Below are 13,326 nucleotides of genomic sequence, written 5' to 3'. Positions count from 1 at the left end.
CACAATTTTCTTGGACGCTCTTAACTCGTACATTTTTGGGTTTAAAAACGCATTATTTGGCTCTTTTGGTAATTGAAGTTTTTAGTTTTCATTAGCCGATCTCCGGACAGGGGCCACAAAAATAGGGAAACAATGGGGAAACCGGGGTGGTGGCGACATGGGACGACACTTTCCAGGATCGAGATAAATTGCACCTTTAAATTAACCCATTAACGAGTGGGACACACAGCGATATGAATGAGGAGGGTTTTTCAACATGAAACTGTGAGTATTTATTTTCTTATAGATATATCATAATATATTTTAGAACTTAGGGGTTAAAAAAGAAATCACACTCTTAAGTTCCTCAAGCATTTCCAAATCCCTCGCAGGCACATTGCACTGTAAGTCGATACATTTGTGCGCCACTGCCTTCATCCGTTTTTAAACCGGAAATAAAAAGTTCCATCCGCAGTGAAAGGCGCTTGAAATATGTGTGAAACGTGTGTGCCAAGTACTCAGTACCCAGCACCCAGTACTTGGAACTCCGAGCTCAGTTCAGTGCCCAAGGAATCCGATACTTATCGGGTGTCGACGTCGCCATCGAATTGGGATTGTTCGGTTCGATCCTACAACAAATGGCGAATCACTTAACACACCGTTAACACCCACATTAGTTGTACTCCGGCGCACGTGAGGATGGGGGCAGGGGCAACCGCCTGGCTGCGTTCCACTTACAGCCGGAGTTTCAATTACTTTTCGACGAGCCACCACCGAAATGATTATATGCCAAGGAAGCCGGCGTCTCATAATCGAATTAAATGCATTGCCAGTTACCAGTTGCCAGTTGGTCGGGGTTGGCATAACCCGGCTCGAGTCGAAAAAGTCATTAAAAACGCAGGCCAAACGATTGCACGCAAATTTGCTGGTCCCGGTCGCTGTCTTTGTTCCTGGTTCGAGTCCCCCGCCGCCCAACCAGCAGTTGCTAGTGGTTCAGCACAGCCGCGGGCAGCAGACTAGCAGTCGATCAATTCAGTAGCTTAATTGGCTTGGCATAAAATCGTTGGGAAGGTAACTGATTTTAAGTGCAGTCATCATTCATTTAAAAATATGTATTCCATGTTACATGACTAGATCTCAAGGATCTCGACTTAGGGAGGTTTAACTTGATTTGAAATTTTTAAAATGTAAAAGTACATCGTTTTATCTAAAGTGCTAGACAATTTTAAAAATATTTGTTGATGTTGATACTTATTCAAGTGAAAAATAAGTTTCTAATATTATATTACGAACATAGTAGTAGCTATAGTACTTATTTCGGTGCTAGTTGTTTGCCCGCCATCGTACCCATCACCCGTTTGCTGGCACACATGAGCTGGCCGAACTATGAATGGAATTGGCAATGGAATCGCACGTGGCGATTCTCTGGTCACCCGCGATAAGCAACTGCCGTCGCGTGGCTCCGCTGCCCGGATTCTGCCCCCGACCCACCCGGATCGCTACGGAGCAGAGATACTATCGATGAATGGACGGATGAATGAGGTGAGTGAGTGCGCGTCGTGTATTTATGACTCTGAATCCGATTCCGATGCCGAGCCAGATTCATTTCCATCGGGCGATAATCGTTATTAATATTATTAGTGTTTGTTCGCAGGACACTTTGGGATGCGAGGGGCATATACATATATGTCCGTATGACAAGCGAGACACCCTGTAGTGCCAATCCTTTGGATAGTGATTGGTTCTGGGAACGGCCAAAATAAAAGGTGACCAATGAATTCTTTAGCAAGTATATCCACTAACGCCCGTTTCATTTTTTATGAGCTGGATCTGGAAAACTGAAGCGGACAGATGGATTGTATCCATCTACATGGAAACTGCGGAAGGAACTCCCCAAGGATCTCAGGGTATTAAAGATATAAGCCTTAGCTCGAATCTGAGCTGAATTTATTGTTCCATTCTGGCATTGATCCATTAATACATTAATATTTGACCTCAAACTGACCGAGGGAAATATATGTACATACGTACTGTGCTTTTCACACTCCCACACACATTGGAAATTACCCACCAAGCATAAATATTCATACGAGTTGACTTCGTGATCGGCTGGACTGGAAAATGGCAGTCGAGCTTAGCAAATCACAAATTTATGACCCAATCCATCAATGACAATGCGACGGGCGACTTTAAAAGGGACCTTCCCTCGCACCACCGATCCCAATTATACCACACCACACCACATCAAACCACCGCACCACTCTCTAATCGCTTCCCACGATCGCCGCGGTGCAGCTAGCATTTCCATATGTAAAGTTGCGCCTTCATTAATCCGTAAATTAGAAGCATTGAATGATATCAGTCGCCCTCTGAAGTGCACCCTCTTGCCAGTTCCACTCGGAATCCCAGTGCCCAATGCCCAATGCCAATCCCAATCCCAGTCCCCTAAAACAAATCACTGCACACGGGGTTCGGGCCGAGCTACCAAGGGCAGACCTCGAAATCCTAGCCCAACACAGTCCACTGCAATCCCACCACCGAGCTGCACAGTGGGACAATATGTATTTGCTATTGATATAGCTAAAGATAGACGTAGGTAAAGCCGTTGTGCGGGTATTATTCGAAAAATAAAAATTCATTTAATTTCAACAGGGTTTTAGTGCATTTAATTTTTTTTATTAAATAAAATATTTCAGTTGTATAGATTTATTACTGTAATAAATATAATAAACATTACACATGATATATACAAAAATATGTATACAAATATATAATTATAAGTAATAAGCACTGAAATAAACACAAAAATTGAATATATAAATCCATATATGTTAGTATGTTAGTACATCCTTCTAAAAATATGAGGTAAATATAATTATAAATTGAACAAAATATGAAATGTGCATGTTTGTTGAATTTGTTTAAATATTTTTACGTTTTTTATAAATAAAATTAAATGGTAAATTTTGGTTTCTCTGAGTGGGGGGCAAGGTCATCGGGCGATAATGGAGCCATTCCAGCACACTGTGCGACCCCTGGCAACCTTCAACTTCATCGCAGTGACATGTCAACGGCAGCAGCAGAGACACCGACAGCAGCAAAAACAACAACAATGGCAGTGAGAGCAACAACAAATTGTTGGACAATCGTTGAAATGAAATGAAATTTCATATTAAAACAGTATTAGCTGGCGGAGATCTCTGTGGCGGCGCCTGTCAGAATCAGTGCGCCGCTACGTTGCGTTGGGTCATTTGAATGAGGAGCGGCCATTCCACCCCACTTCCCACTTCCGCCCTCCTCAGAAATGAAACCCCCCCTATGAAACAGCCACCCCTGGCACCTTGCCATCAAATTGGACGCACTGAAGCATGAGAAATGCGGGGACAGCCTCAATCAGGACTCAGTTCGAGTGTAAAAACGAGGCGATGAGCAGCCGCGAACCGCTTGACATTTCTCTGCTCTGCATAATTAAATTAAGAGATGCCAAATGCGGTACACAGTGCGAAAATGTGGATGCTAATGGTAGGAGTAAATACTTTTAATGGTAATCTTGCACTCTGTAATGTTATGATGCCATGATTATTTGTTTAAATTTGAACATACTAAAGTTATTATTTAAGCAAATAACGTATGAACTTGTTATTTACATAAAAAACAATTTTTTTAACTTGCTAATATTTTACTTAAGCACCCACATGGTGGTTTTCTTCAGTTCTTCTATGTTTCAAAAGCATTTTCCAAGGCCTGCTTTGCGTTCAGTGTAAAATATGCTTAGAAATTCCTGCCAAACAGTTTCACTTTCAGGCCTTAAGCGTAACCTTTAACATTTTATCAAACAAAAAAAAAAAAAAAAACTAAATTTCTTCGAATCACAAGATGACCAAGTACTTCAACACGCACATCCTACAATCGCTGGTGGCCGAGCTGTCCGCAGAGTATCGGGATCGTTATCTGAACCGAAGCTCGGCGGACCGCTACGTTCTGTATGCCTCCTCCGATCCTTGCAAGGAGCTTCATCCCCGGACCGTGAAGAAGAGTTTGGTGAATCTGTTTGGAAGGAATGAGTCGCCAAACGAATGCGTCGTGAGAATCCGTGAGGAGAGTTTCCCCAAGATAACGGAGCCGCTGGGCTTGGAGAGTGCTGTCGATGAAATGGGGAAATCGGAGGAAGAAGGCCTCGGGAAGGGCACAAATTCCAAATCCTCAACGAGTATCATCAATCTGGATCAACGCGCCAGGGGCGGCCTCAACGCCTCCTATGATCCCAATATGCTATTTGAGAATGAATACCAGTCCAACTGGACGGGGGAGAGTAACTCCAATTTCTTTCGCAATCCCTCCATGCTCTGGATAGAAAAGCAAATCAAGAGTTACACAGATGCTCACCATGCACAGATGCAGGAGAAGCAGGTGGATCTTGATGAGCCAAGCTCCGCGATGAACCAGATGCCGTTCCAGGAGGCGAGTTCCGAGCTGAGCTCAGAGGAGAACGATATTCCGGAACAGGGGATCCATCTGTTCGATTCCTGGGATTCCTGGTTAATTCGATTCTATATGGACCGCGCACACTGTGCTTCCTTTATTCTGGGACCAGCCACTGATGAGTGCATAGCGGTCCTAGCAGACCACATCGTTACCATGATCAAGTGGGCAACGAATAAGGAGGTGCAACCTTCTGAGATAGCAGACGAGCCACACTAGATGCTATATTCGCAAAATGGAGACAGCGGTGGCTGTGCGGCAGTGGAGTTTCCCCCCCAAACCTCCGAGCCGAGGACGGAAACGGAGCAGCAGCTGCGTCAAACTTTTACTGCCCCTCCACCAGCCGCTCTTTAAACCCTTTGAGTACCTCCAGGATATCGCGCTGCTCTTGACCCATGTACCCGATAACCCCGACAAGGAGCCATCAGTGTTAATGCGATGTGCGTTCAACCCTTGTGGCCAAAATTTTAAGTAAAGGAATATAAGACTGCTTTTGTGTTTTTTTAATCGACGACTGACTAACCTTGAATCCCACTGGTTCCATGGCGGGCGTGACGAGGGCGGCGGGATTAAGCTCGATGTTGATGTTGTTGGGCTCCATGATGAGCCCCAGGCTCTGCAGATTGCACACCTCCGGCAGCTGTAGGGTGGGCGTGGGCACCTTGAGCACCGCCACGGTGCAGTCGATGCTCGACGCCGTCACCGTCGCAGTGGCGGGCAGCGTCTCCGGCATGCTGGCCACCGCTTCAGACGGCACCGCCCTCTGCTCCTCGGCGCTGCTCCTCCGCCTCCCGATCCCTATGCTGACACCGATCTTGACTGGGCTGCTGCTCCGCGTCGCGAATCTGCAAGATAGTTGACATTCATTAGATTTTAAGATTTGTAGACTGCATTCCACTTTCAAAATGGGATCAAAACGTATAACGCAAATGCCTAAAAGTATAAAAAATGGCATGTGTTGGGTATTTGAATATGGAGCATACTTTCAGGCAACAAAACGATCCACACATAACAAACTTTTACGATAAAGTCTTGCAGGTATTGAACAATATACCGTAACCCGAGAAAAACAATTGGTTCCGGCTTAAATGCGAGTCGCTTCTGCGTTTATTTGTTTCTTTTTAGTGTTCATTTTGGTATAAGTTGTCCGCACTTATTCCTATGGTTACACTGTAGACCTAAGCATAGTAGCACGCGGCGCCTCCGGCCAGGACACCAAGAATACAAAACGTACAAATAGGAAAAAAAAATCATATACTTCGATGCTGGATGGTTCATAAATTAGGAGCGGGAGCGTTTAAGTGTCGCTAATATCAGTGTCGTGAAAGGAGCCTAGGCGGAGGACTGCTGCCGTCGCCGGATCTCGGCGGCCAGATCCTCCAGCTTTACGTTGGTCTCCTCGCGCGTGGTCACCTCACGCAGCTTGACCAATCCCTGCGCCAGCTCTGCGTCGCCGAGGACCACCACCAGAGGAATCTGGTGCTCCTCGCAGTGCTGCAGCTGTACTAGCAGCTTAGGGTTCAGCTTGTAAGAGTGCTCCGCCTGCGAGGATTTTACGATTATTATGCAGTCTCCTGGATTCAACTCAAACATACCTTTACGCCCGCGTCCCACAGCAGGTTCAGAACCTTCAGACGCTGCTCGTGGAGACCCTTGTGAGCGGAGGCCACGTAAACCTCCACGTCGCTGGTGCGCAACTTCAGACCGCTCGCAGCCGCCCGCGCCTCCAGGACCGAGAAGATGCGCTCCACGCCAATGGACACGCCCACGCAGGGCACAGCCTTGCCGCGCGGATCGAACATGCCCACCAGGTTGTCGTAGCGACCGCCTCCAGCCACGGATCCCACGGTGGCCGGCTCGTTCGCCTGCTCTCCGTTCTGTTGTGATGTCTTTGCCGGAGATGCCACGGTGGCGGACTCTCCCTTGAGCACACCTTCGTAGATAACACCGGTGTAGTAGTCCAGGCCACGGGCCAGACTCAAATCGAAGCTAACGCGCTTATCCAGACCGAATATGGAACAGTACTTGAGGAGCTGCTTCATGCCTTCCAGACCCTTCACTGCATTCGGCACAGCCTTGAGCTTCTCGTCGGCCAGCAGCTGCTCCACCAGCTCGGCACCGCCGCTCAGTCGCACGTACTCGCCAATTCGATCCGCTGCGGCCTCGTCCAAGCCCTTCTCGTCCACCATCTCCTTGCGCACATCCGCCCAGGGCGACTAGAATAACAGATACATTACAATATTGACCACGATTGCAGTTAGCAGCGATGGTGCTCACCTTGTCCAACTTATCCACCGCAGAACAGATGGTGCGGAAGCTATCCGCCGGCACTCCGCACGCCTGGAACATGCCGTCCAAAAGCTGGCGGTGATTTAGCTTTATCACATAGTCTCCAATGTCCAGGGTGTCCAGTATTTCCGACACAATCTTCACGCACTCGGCATCCGGCAGCATGGGATCGTAGGTGCCGGCAATGTCGAAGTCGCACTGGTAGAACTCCCGATAGCGACCCTTGGTCATCGCCGGATTGTCGCGTCGGTAGACCTTGGCGATGTGGTAGCGCTTGATGCTCGAGATCTTGTTCATCGCCAGGTAACGAGCCAGCGGCACGGTCAAGTCATACCTCATCGATAGGATCTCACCGCCCTGGTCCTTCAAGTCGTAGATCAGCTTTGAGTCCTCGCCGTACTTGCCCGTCAGCACTTCCTGTGGGGAATAGATAAAAGGAAAGTGAGCCGAAGATCTAGACACATTACAAGATATGTGTATCATAATATTTTTAGATGTGCTTTCTGCTTAAATACCTAAATAACGTTAACACCAAAATTAATGATGGTGAACCATTAGAATTATGTTGCTTTAGTCATTATAGCATTTGTTTCCAATTGAATAAGAGAGATTTAGAAACAAAGCTAGCATATTCAAGGCTCCTGTGGCTTTATCACTTATTTTGAGTGCAGCTCAGTGCTATCATAATGCTATATATAAATCATTCAAGACCCTATCAATATAAATAATTTAATTTTAATAACAAAATAAAGCAAGGTCGTTTGTGTTCATTCTGAGATTATAATATAGAACAACCGAATAACCTGCCAGAAACTAATTGGGAATTGTAGACACCATATCCTGCATTTTTACTCTGAACCGTTGTTGAGAACAACTATAATATAATATAATATCTCTCTTTTAAATTGGGTATTTCGTGAAATGTTGAGTTTAAAATAATAATAGACCCAAAATAAAGCATAATTAGTCAGACATTTTAAATATAAGCTAGTCAATTCATAAGTATGGAGCCCTTCTATGCGATAGATCATTAAAATGTATAATGAAAAAGAATTAAAGCTATTATAACTAATATGGTTTCAGGATACCCTTATAGGTGTTCACCTAAGCATAATCCTCACATAATCCTCAAACAATTCTCTTATTTTTAAATAACATCATTCCACTCCAATGAACTCACCTTCAGCTCGAAGACGGGCGTATCGATGGCTTCGCCGCCGTGGCGCTTGAACACCTGGACGATCTTGTCCAGAACGCCCTGGCGCAGGGTCATCTGCTGAGGACCATAGTCCCGGGTGCCTTTGGGCGTCTTCAGCGTGAACTTCTGATTGGTGGGCGCGGCATCTCCGCCGAGAGTGGCCTTTAGGGCCAGTAGGCGGGCGACCTCCTCATCGATCTGCAATGGAGAGGCGGGGAAACACTTTAGAGGGGGGACATGGACATGGTGGGGATTGCTTAGATGCTAACCTGATGCAGTTGCTCATGTTGTTGTTGTTCTTGTGCTTGTTGTTGTTTTTGTGGCTGTTGTTGTTGTTGTCGTTGGGCTGGAGCGCCGGACGAGCTGACGCGTCCGCCGCCAGAGGGCGCCGTCTGGAACGTTGCACACTGAAACGCAGCACTACAGCGCCACTGGCGGCCAATTGAACGCAACATGTGTTTTTTCTTTTTTTTTTTAGTTACTAATTTTTTTTCGTTTTTCACTTGCAACAACTTTCTTTTGCAACTTTTCAAACCTAATTAAACAACAACAACAATAAGTTTTGCTTATTTTACAACTAGTTTAGTGTATGGTGAGAAGAAATGAAGTGTGTCGGTGTTTTTTGTGTGTGTGCAGCTGAAGCAATAAATAAAAATAATAATAATACATTATTGCGTTCCATTGACCGTCAGCGCTGATTTTTTTTTATTGTTTCTCCCGTTTTTTGAAACAAGTTTTTGCAATTTAAAAAACACTTTTTTATGACACTTGAGGCGGAAAAAACAGGAAAGTGACGCGATATAATGGAAGCTGGAAGCCAAACAGTTCAAGGACATTCACACCACACACTCGCACCACACGCACACACACAAGATCAAGCTAGATTACCGTTAGTCAGCTGATCTCGGGGGACCCACACACAATAGCAACTTTAGTGATATTTAAAAATAGGTCACTTTTAGCTTATTTGTTATTATATTACATAAATTAAGCTGTTTGACAATTAGTTTGTACTATTAACTATTATAAATGAAAGCCAAAACTTCAAAATGAAGATAGATATAAGGGAAATCCATTAAAAAAAAAAAACGGGAAAACAGATCGCTCTAAAAAATAATAGTACATAAATCTATCTTTAAGATATTTACAAGGCTACAGATTTGAACAATAGGAATAAGTGCAGTTGGTGGTAAGCGTTGTTGCAAATGCCTCATAGCCCAAATCACATGTTGCAGTCGTCAAGTCTTGGATCGGTTGATTGTGGTCTAGCAGGTTTTTGATATAATCGCTATAACCACCATGTGCCTTTTGTACATGCCTCCTGTTTGACCAGTCGCTCTCTTTTCAGTCAGTCAGTCGGTCATAGAGCACTCACACTGGTGATGCAAATCCAGCTATTAGTCTCATTTGGCTATTTGAATTTAATTATTACGTGCATCAATCAAAACATCTAATATATCCTTTCTTCGAGCACTTACAATAAAAGTTTTGACTCTTATCTGAAAGTCTTTCTAAGTATCCCAATTGGACTACGTAATACCAATACAATAATTGTCCTAATTGGACAGCTTCTAGAACATCAGGAAAATGCACTTTTAGGTCTTATTGAGTTTTCTAGAAGTCTCCAACTGTTTTCAACACACTTTCGAGGAAATCCAGCCAAATATTGTGCTGCATGCATTCGAAGTAAGCATAAGTAGACTTACATCAGCAAGAAATTAATATAAACGACTGATTCAATTAGTCACAGCTTCGGACAGCACTGCTAATTTAAGCTACTTTCCAGCCAAATAGTGGGGACGATAGTTTGGCATCACTGTGCACAACACTAACACACACGCACACAGAAGCCGTGCAGTTGCCGTTGGCCAGAGCGAGACAACAATAACAACAGAGTGGCACGAATGTGGGAATGCGAATGTAAATGTGAAAGTCTGCGCGCTCCTTTAATTTGCCGTTTTTCCTTTGCTCCGCTCTTCCGATTTTGCATTCATCTAATTATTACACTGCAAAAACGAAGAGTTCGAATAACTCCAAATGCCAGCGCAGCATGTGTGTGTGTTTTTTGTTATTTCCCTTATTCTCAACTGCATGACGATCTGATGAAATATGTATGCGAGTGGGATTTCGAATTTGATGACGAAAGCAGGGCCGGGAATTACAGCAACAATTGCACTTATTCCATTGTACACACACAAAGGGGGATGACACTGGAAGGCGGACGCGATGCTTGTGGATGGGGGGTGGGTGGAAGTGGAAGTGCTGGGCGGAGGGAGTGAGTCGGTTTCCAACTGGAAGTACGACCAAAAACTGACCTTCTCCTTCGACTCCTTCGCTGCTTTCAATTGACGGACGAGATCGCCTTGCACTTTGATTTGCTCCAGAATCTGCTCACGCGTATCACTCATATTCCGTGCTCGGTGGCCAAAAATGAAAAACGGCAAACGGTTGACAGTCCACTGCAAAAGGCGGGCGCGCGGCGTTTCAATCGTCTCGAATCGACACGGCGATTTATGCTGTCTTTTCCAGCTTTCAGCTGCTTTTTCTGCGCTGCTGGCCAAAAAAAAATTCGCACGCGGTGGTCAGTGTGGCCGTTCGTCGTCGCGTGGTGGGAAAACGTGCGCCAGTGCGGGCTCAAACCATGGTTGGTAACTGGGCTGGCGGGCATGTAAAGTGTATAATTTATAATTTATTAACAAGAATTTACACACGAATGCTGGCCACTGTTATTAATATTTACTGTATTACAATTTATTAACCAATTATAAAGTTTTTATATTATTAGTTATTATATTATTATTTATATTATAGTAAAGTTTTTCTTGTTTGTTTTTGGTTTAACCAAGTTAAAATAAGTTAATTCCATTACAACACTACCTTATCTATTAAATTATTAAAAATCATTAGATATACCGTCATCATATATATTACAAATATATCACAATATCATCACTTATTAAAATCCTTTTTTTTTAAATAGCGAATGTTGAATTATTTTAGAAGCTTTTAACTGAAAGTACAATAATAATTGTAAAAAATAATAATTTGTCATGCCAAATAGAATTACATAAAGCTTTCCACTTCAACATTTAAAATTCCTCTGCCCAGCAGGCCAGTTGCTTAGTTTCATTGCTATATATTTAAGCGTTTCCCTTCGATTCAGTATTCCTTCGACACCGACTGATTTCAAGCTGAAATTAAACAAATAACATTGGAAATTAATAAGACACGCACACATACACACACACGCACACACACACGAGATGAACAAGCCGAATAAGCCCATCAAGGTCAAGCGCGCCAAGCGGGGCGGAGGCGCCAGGATTCAGCCGCAGGAATTCGTGGAGGCGCAGGTGGAGAACGCGCGCAGGGCGGTGGAGCGCAAGCTGATCTACCTGTCCGAGTCGAACAGAGCCAGTGCATCCACTCGGGCGGCCAAGCGAAGCACGGCGGGCGCAGGCGGAGCATCAGGGCGGGAAGGATCGAGCATGGCTGGTCAGCGTCGCAGGCGCAGCAAGAGGAATCTGGTACATGGTCTAGGCCAGGAAGAGCCCGACGAGGAGGAGAGTTCGCCGCTGGAGAAGACGTACAACTACGAAAACAGAAGACGCAGCAGTTGCAATCGTAAGTTACACATACTTATAACATCGATTTGGGAACCACCTATCTATATGATCTTGGGAATTATTCAAACTAGAGACACCAAATTTGGTATCAAGTAAGTTAATGGTTAATAGAACTCATTTGAATCTCGAAAAAGCAGTTACAATTGTAAGTTACACATTTATCATCGACTTAAGACCCTTCTTCCTATATGATCTTGGTGCTTATTTAAGATAGGGACACCAAATCTGGTATACACTACGTTTTTGGTTAATTATACTCATTAGAATCACGAAACATAAGTTTCAAGTGCAATTCATTTTAAAACAACGATTGCAATTGTAAATTATCGTATATCATCGATTAGGGCACCTGTTTTCTATATGATCTTTTGCCTAATTAAAGCCACTAACAACGGATTTGGTATACGGTACTTAAGTATTAAAAGTGTTATTAATTGAAAATCTCATATGGAGCAGGACTTGACCAACTAACTCCCCCATTCTCCAACAGTATTGCTATCACCTCGTCGCAATGGCCTTACGCCCAGGAACTACGAGGCCGAGGCGGCGGAATTGGAAGCCATAATGGCCGCCCAGCAAGCCTCCAGCGGAGCGACGAAGCCCGACCAAGCTGAAGGGGATGGCGTGGAGTATCAGGGCGGAGCGTTTGGCCGACTGCAGCTGAAGCCGCTGAGCAGCTATGCCGCGGACCACCAGCTGCCCCGCTACTCGTGCGGCGTGTGCGGGGCCAAGTTCCACATCCGGTCGCTGCTGGGCGCCCACCGGCACACCCACGACGACGACTTCAAGGTGCGCTTCCGGGGACGGCGACCGCGGCAGAGCTGCACCACCCTGACCACCGTCCATCTGTGCAAGTACTGCGACCGCTCCTTCGACCTGGAGCGCACGCTGCACATCCACCTGCTGAGCTACTGCAAGAAGATACCGCCGCAGCAGCGCCGCAAGCTGGCCTTCACGGAACTGGCGCACGAGAAGAAGGCGCCGCTGCCCAACTTCCAGCGGGCGCAGCAGCCGGTTCATCAGCAGGGAAACAGCGCCACCAACCAGCAGGATCAGATGACCCAGCAGGAGAAGCTCCACAAGATTATCATGCGGGAGTCGGCGGTGCACGAGCGCTGGCGCTAGTCCTCCTCGTCGCCAATCTCCACCAGAAACTGCAAGCAGAACCAACGTTTGCTTCCGAACACCAGGAGAATCCATAGAAAAGAAGGGAAAATTGTCAAGTGTAGCGTACGCCACTCAACTGTCTTGCAGATTTGCTTACTACGATCATCAAAATTTGTAGAATTGAAGGCAAAATTATTAGAAGTAGGCTATTGAATTGAGCACAGTGATACGATTAGGGGGAGACTCACCTGCTCTGATGACCGAAGCACACACTGGCGTTGAATAGTCACACTCCACATACGACGGTCAAATAAAGCTAAATTGAGAGTCCCCAGCACGTTGATGCAAGTGTATTGAAAATAATAAAATATGTGAACTAAACTGAATGAGTTGTTATTTCTTACAAACTTGTGGCGGAAAGGTAAAAGAATCCTAATCCATTGAGGCTTTAATAGCATAACATACTAAAATATATATATTTTTAAATTTATCGAAAAAATCGATGAGAAATCGCTTCCTCTGTTGTCGACTATCTAATATCTAATATGTAAGTGGCAATTTTTTGGCATTTCAATAGAATATTGATATACAGATACTAATATATTTTCCAATTTCAAAAGCAAGCGTGGGCAGATTACCAAGAAT

The 13,326-nt window shown here is 45.0% G+C and overlaps 4 protein-coding genes across 6 annotated transcripts in view; 2 read left to right on the top strand and 2 right to left on the bottom strand.

Moving 5' to 3' along the window:
* The window catches only part of LOC6726363, a 54,100-nt gene extending 43,698 nt beyond the window's left edge, over positions 1-10,402 (bottom strand). Inside the window, 2 exon segments of the mRNA XM_044923784.1 lie at positions 4,985-5,306; positions 10,264-10,402. Of these exon segments, the coding sequence (XP_044779719.1) occupies positions 4,985-5,194 (210 nt within the window). The 5' untranslated portion in view covers positions 5,195-5,306; positions 10,264-10,402.
* On the top strand, positions 3,768-4,951 carry LOC27209321. The gene has a single exon (XM_016184762.3). It carries the CDS (start codon positions 3,856-3,858, stop codon positions 4,678-4,680), a length of 825 nt encoding a protein of 274 aa, XP_016039944.2. The 5' UTR covers positions 3,768-3,855; the 3' UTR covers positions 4,681-4,951.
* Positions 5,539-10,402, bottom strand: LOC6726361 (histidine--tRNA ligase, cytoplasmic). 3 transcript variants are annotated; one of them, XM_016174152.3, is made up of 6 exons: positions 10,264-10,402; positions 8,218-8,483; positions 7,931-8,146; positions 6,739-7,167; positions 6,057-6,677; positions 5,539-6,003 (listed from the first exon to the last, which is right to left on the bottom strand). In XM_016174152.3, exons 2-6 carry the CDS (start codon positions 8,401-8,403, stop codon positions 5,794-5,796), a joined length of 1,662 nt encoding a protein of 553 aa, XP_016039942.1. In that variant the 5' UTR covers positions 8,404-8,483; positions 10,264-10,402; the 3' UTR covers positions 5,539-5,793. The 3 variants fall into 3 exon arrangements, with proteins under 3 accessions (XP_016039942.1, XP_016039940.1, XP_016039941.1); XM_016174150.3 differs by having other exon boundaries at positions 8,218-8,340; positions 10,264-10,356; XM_016174151.3 differs by lacking the exon at positions 8,218-8,483 and having other exon boundaries at positions 10,264-10,397.
* A 652-nt stretch (positions 10,403-11,054) lies between these two features.
* On the top strand, positions 11,055-13,062 carry LOC6726360. Its single transcript, XM_039297041.2, has 2 exons — positions 11,055-11,572; positions 12,065-13,062. Exons 1-2 carry the CDS (start codon positions 11,212-11,214, stop codon positions 12,697-12,699), a joined length of 996 nt encoding a protein of 331 aa, XP_039152975.1. The 5' UTR covers positions 11,055-11,211; the 3' UTR covers positions 12,700-13,062.
* Positions 13,063-13,326: the final 264 nt, after the last annotated feature.

The sequence above is a fragment of the Drosophila simulans genome, chromosome X, assembly GCF_016746395.2.
Source record: "Drosophila simulans strain w501 chromosome X, Prin_Dsim_3.1, whole genome shotgun sequence".
NCBI lineage: Eukaryota > Metazoa > Arthropoda > Insecta > Diptera > Drosophilidae > Drosophila > Drosophila simulans.
The sequence above is the reverse complement of the archived record's forward strand: the minus strand, read 5'-3'. Positions and strand labels throughout refer to the sequence as shown.

Bases quoted from the DNA above. Each gene is read 5' to 3' on its own strand.
- LOC27209321 (XM_016184762.3), top strand. From the start codon at position 3,856: ATGACCAAGTACTTCAACACGCACATCCTACAATCGCTGGTGGCCGAG.
- LOC6726361 (XM_016174150.3), bottom strand. From the start codon at position 10,356: ATGAGTGATACGCGTGAGCAGATTCTGGAGCAAATCAAAGTGCAAGGC. The intron at 8,341-10,263 runs GTCAGTTTTTGG...GCAACGTTCCAG, and splicing joins CGAAGGAGTCGAAGGAGAAG to ACGGCGCCCTCTGGCGGCGG. The intron at 7,168-7,930 runs GTGAGTTCATTG...TATTCCCCACAG, and splicing joins CGCCCGTCTTCGAGCTGAAG to GAAGTGCTGACGGGCAAGTA.
- LOC6726360 (XM_039297041.2), top strand. From the start codon at position 11,212: ATGAACAAGCCGAATAAGCCCATCAAGGTCAAGCGCGCCAAGCGGGGC. The intron at 11,573-12,064 runs GTAAGTTACACA...ATTCTCCAACAG, and splicing joins AAGACGCAGCAGTTGCAATC to TATTGCTATCACCTCGTCGC.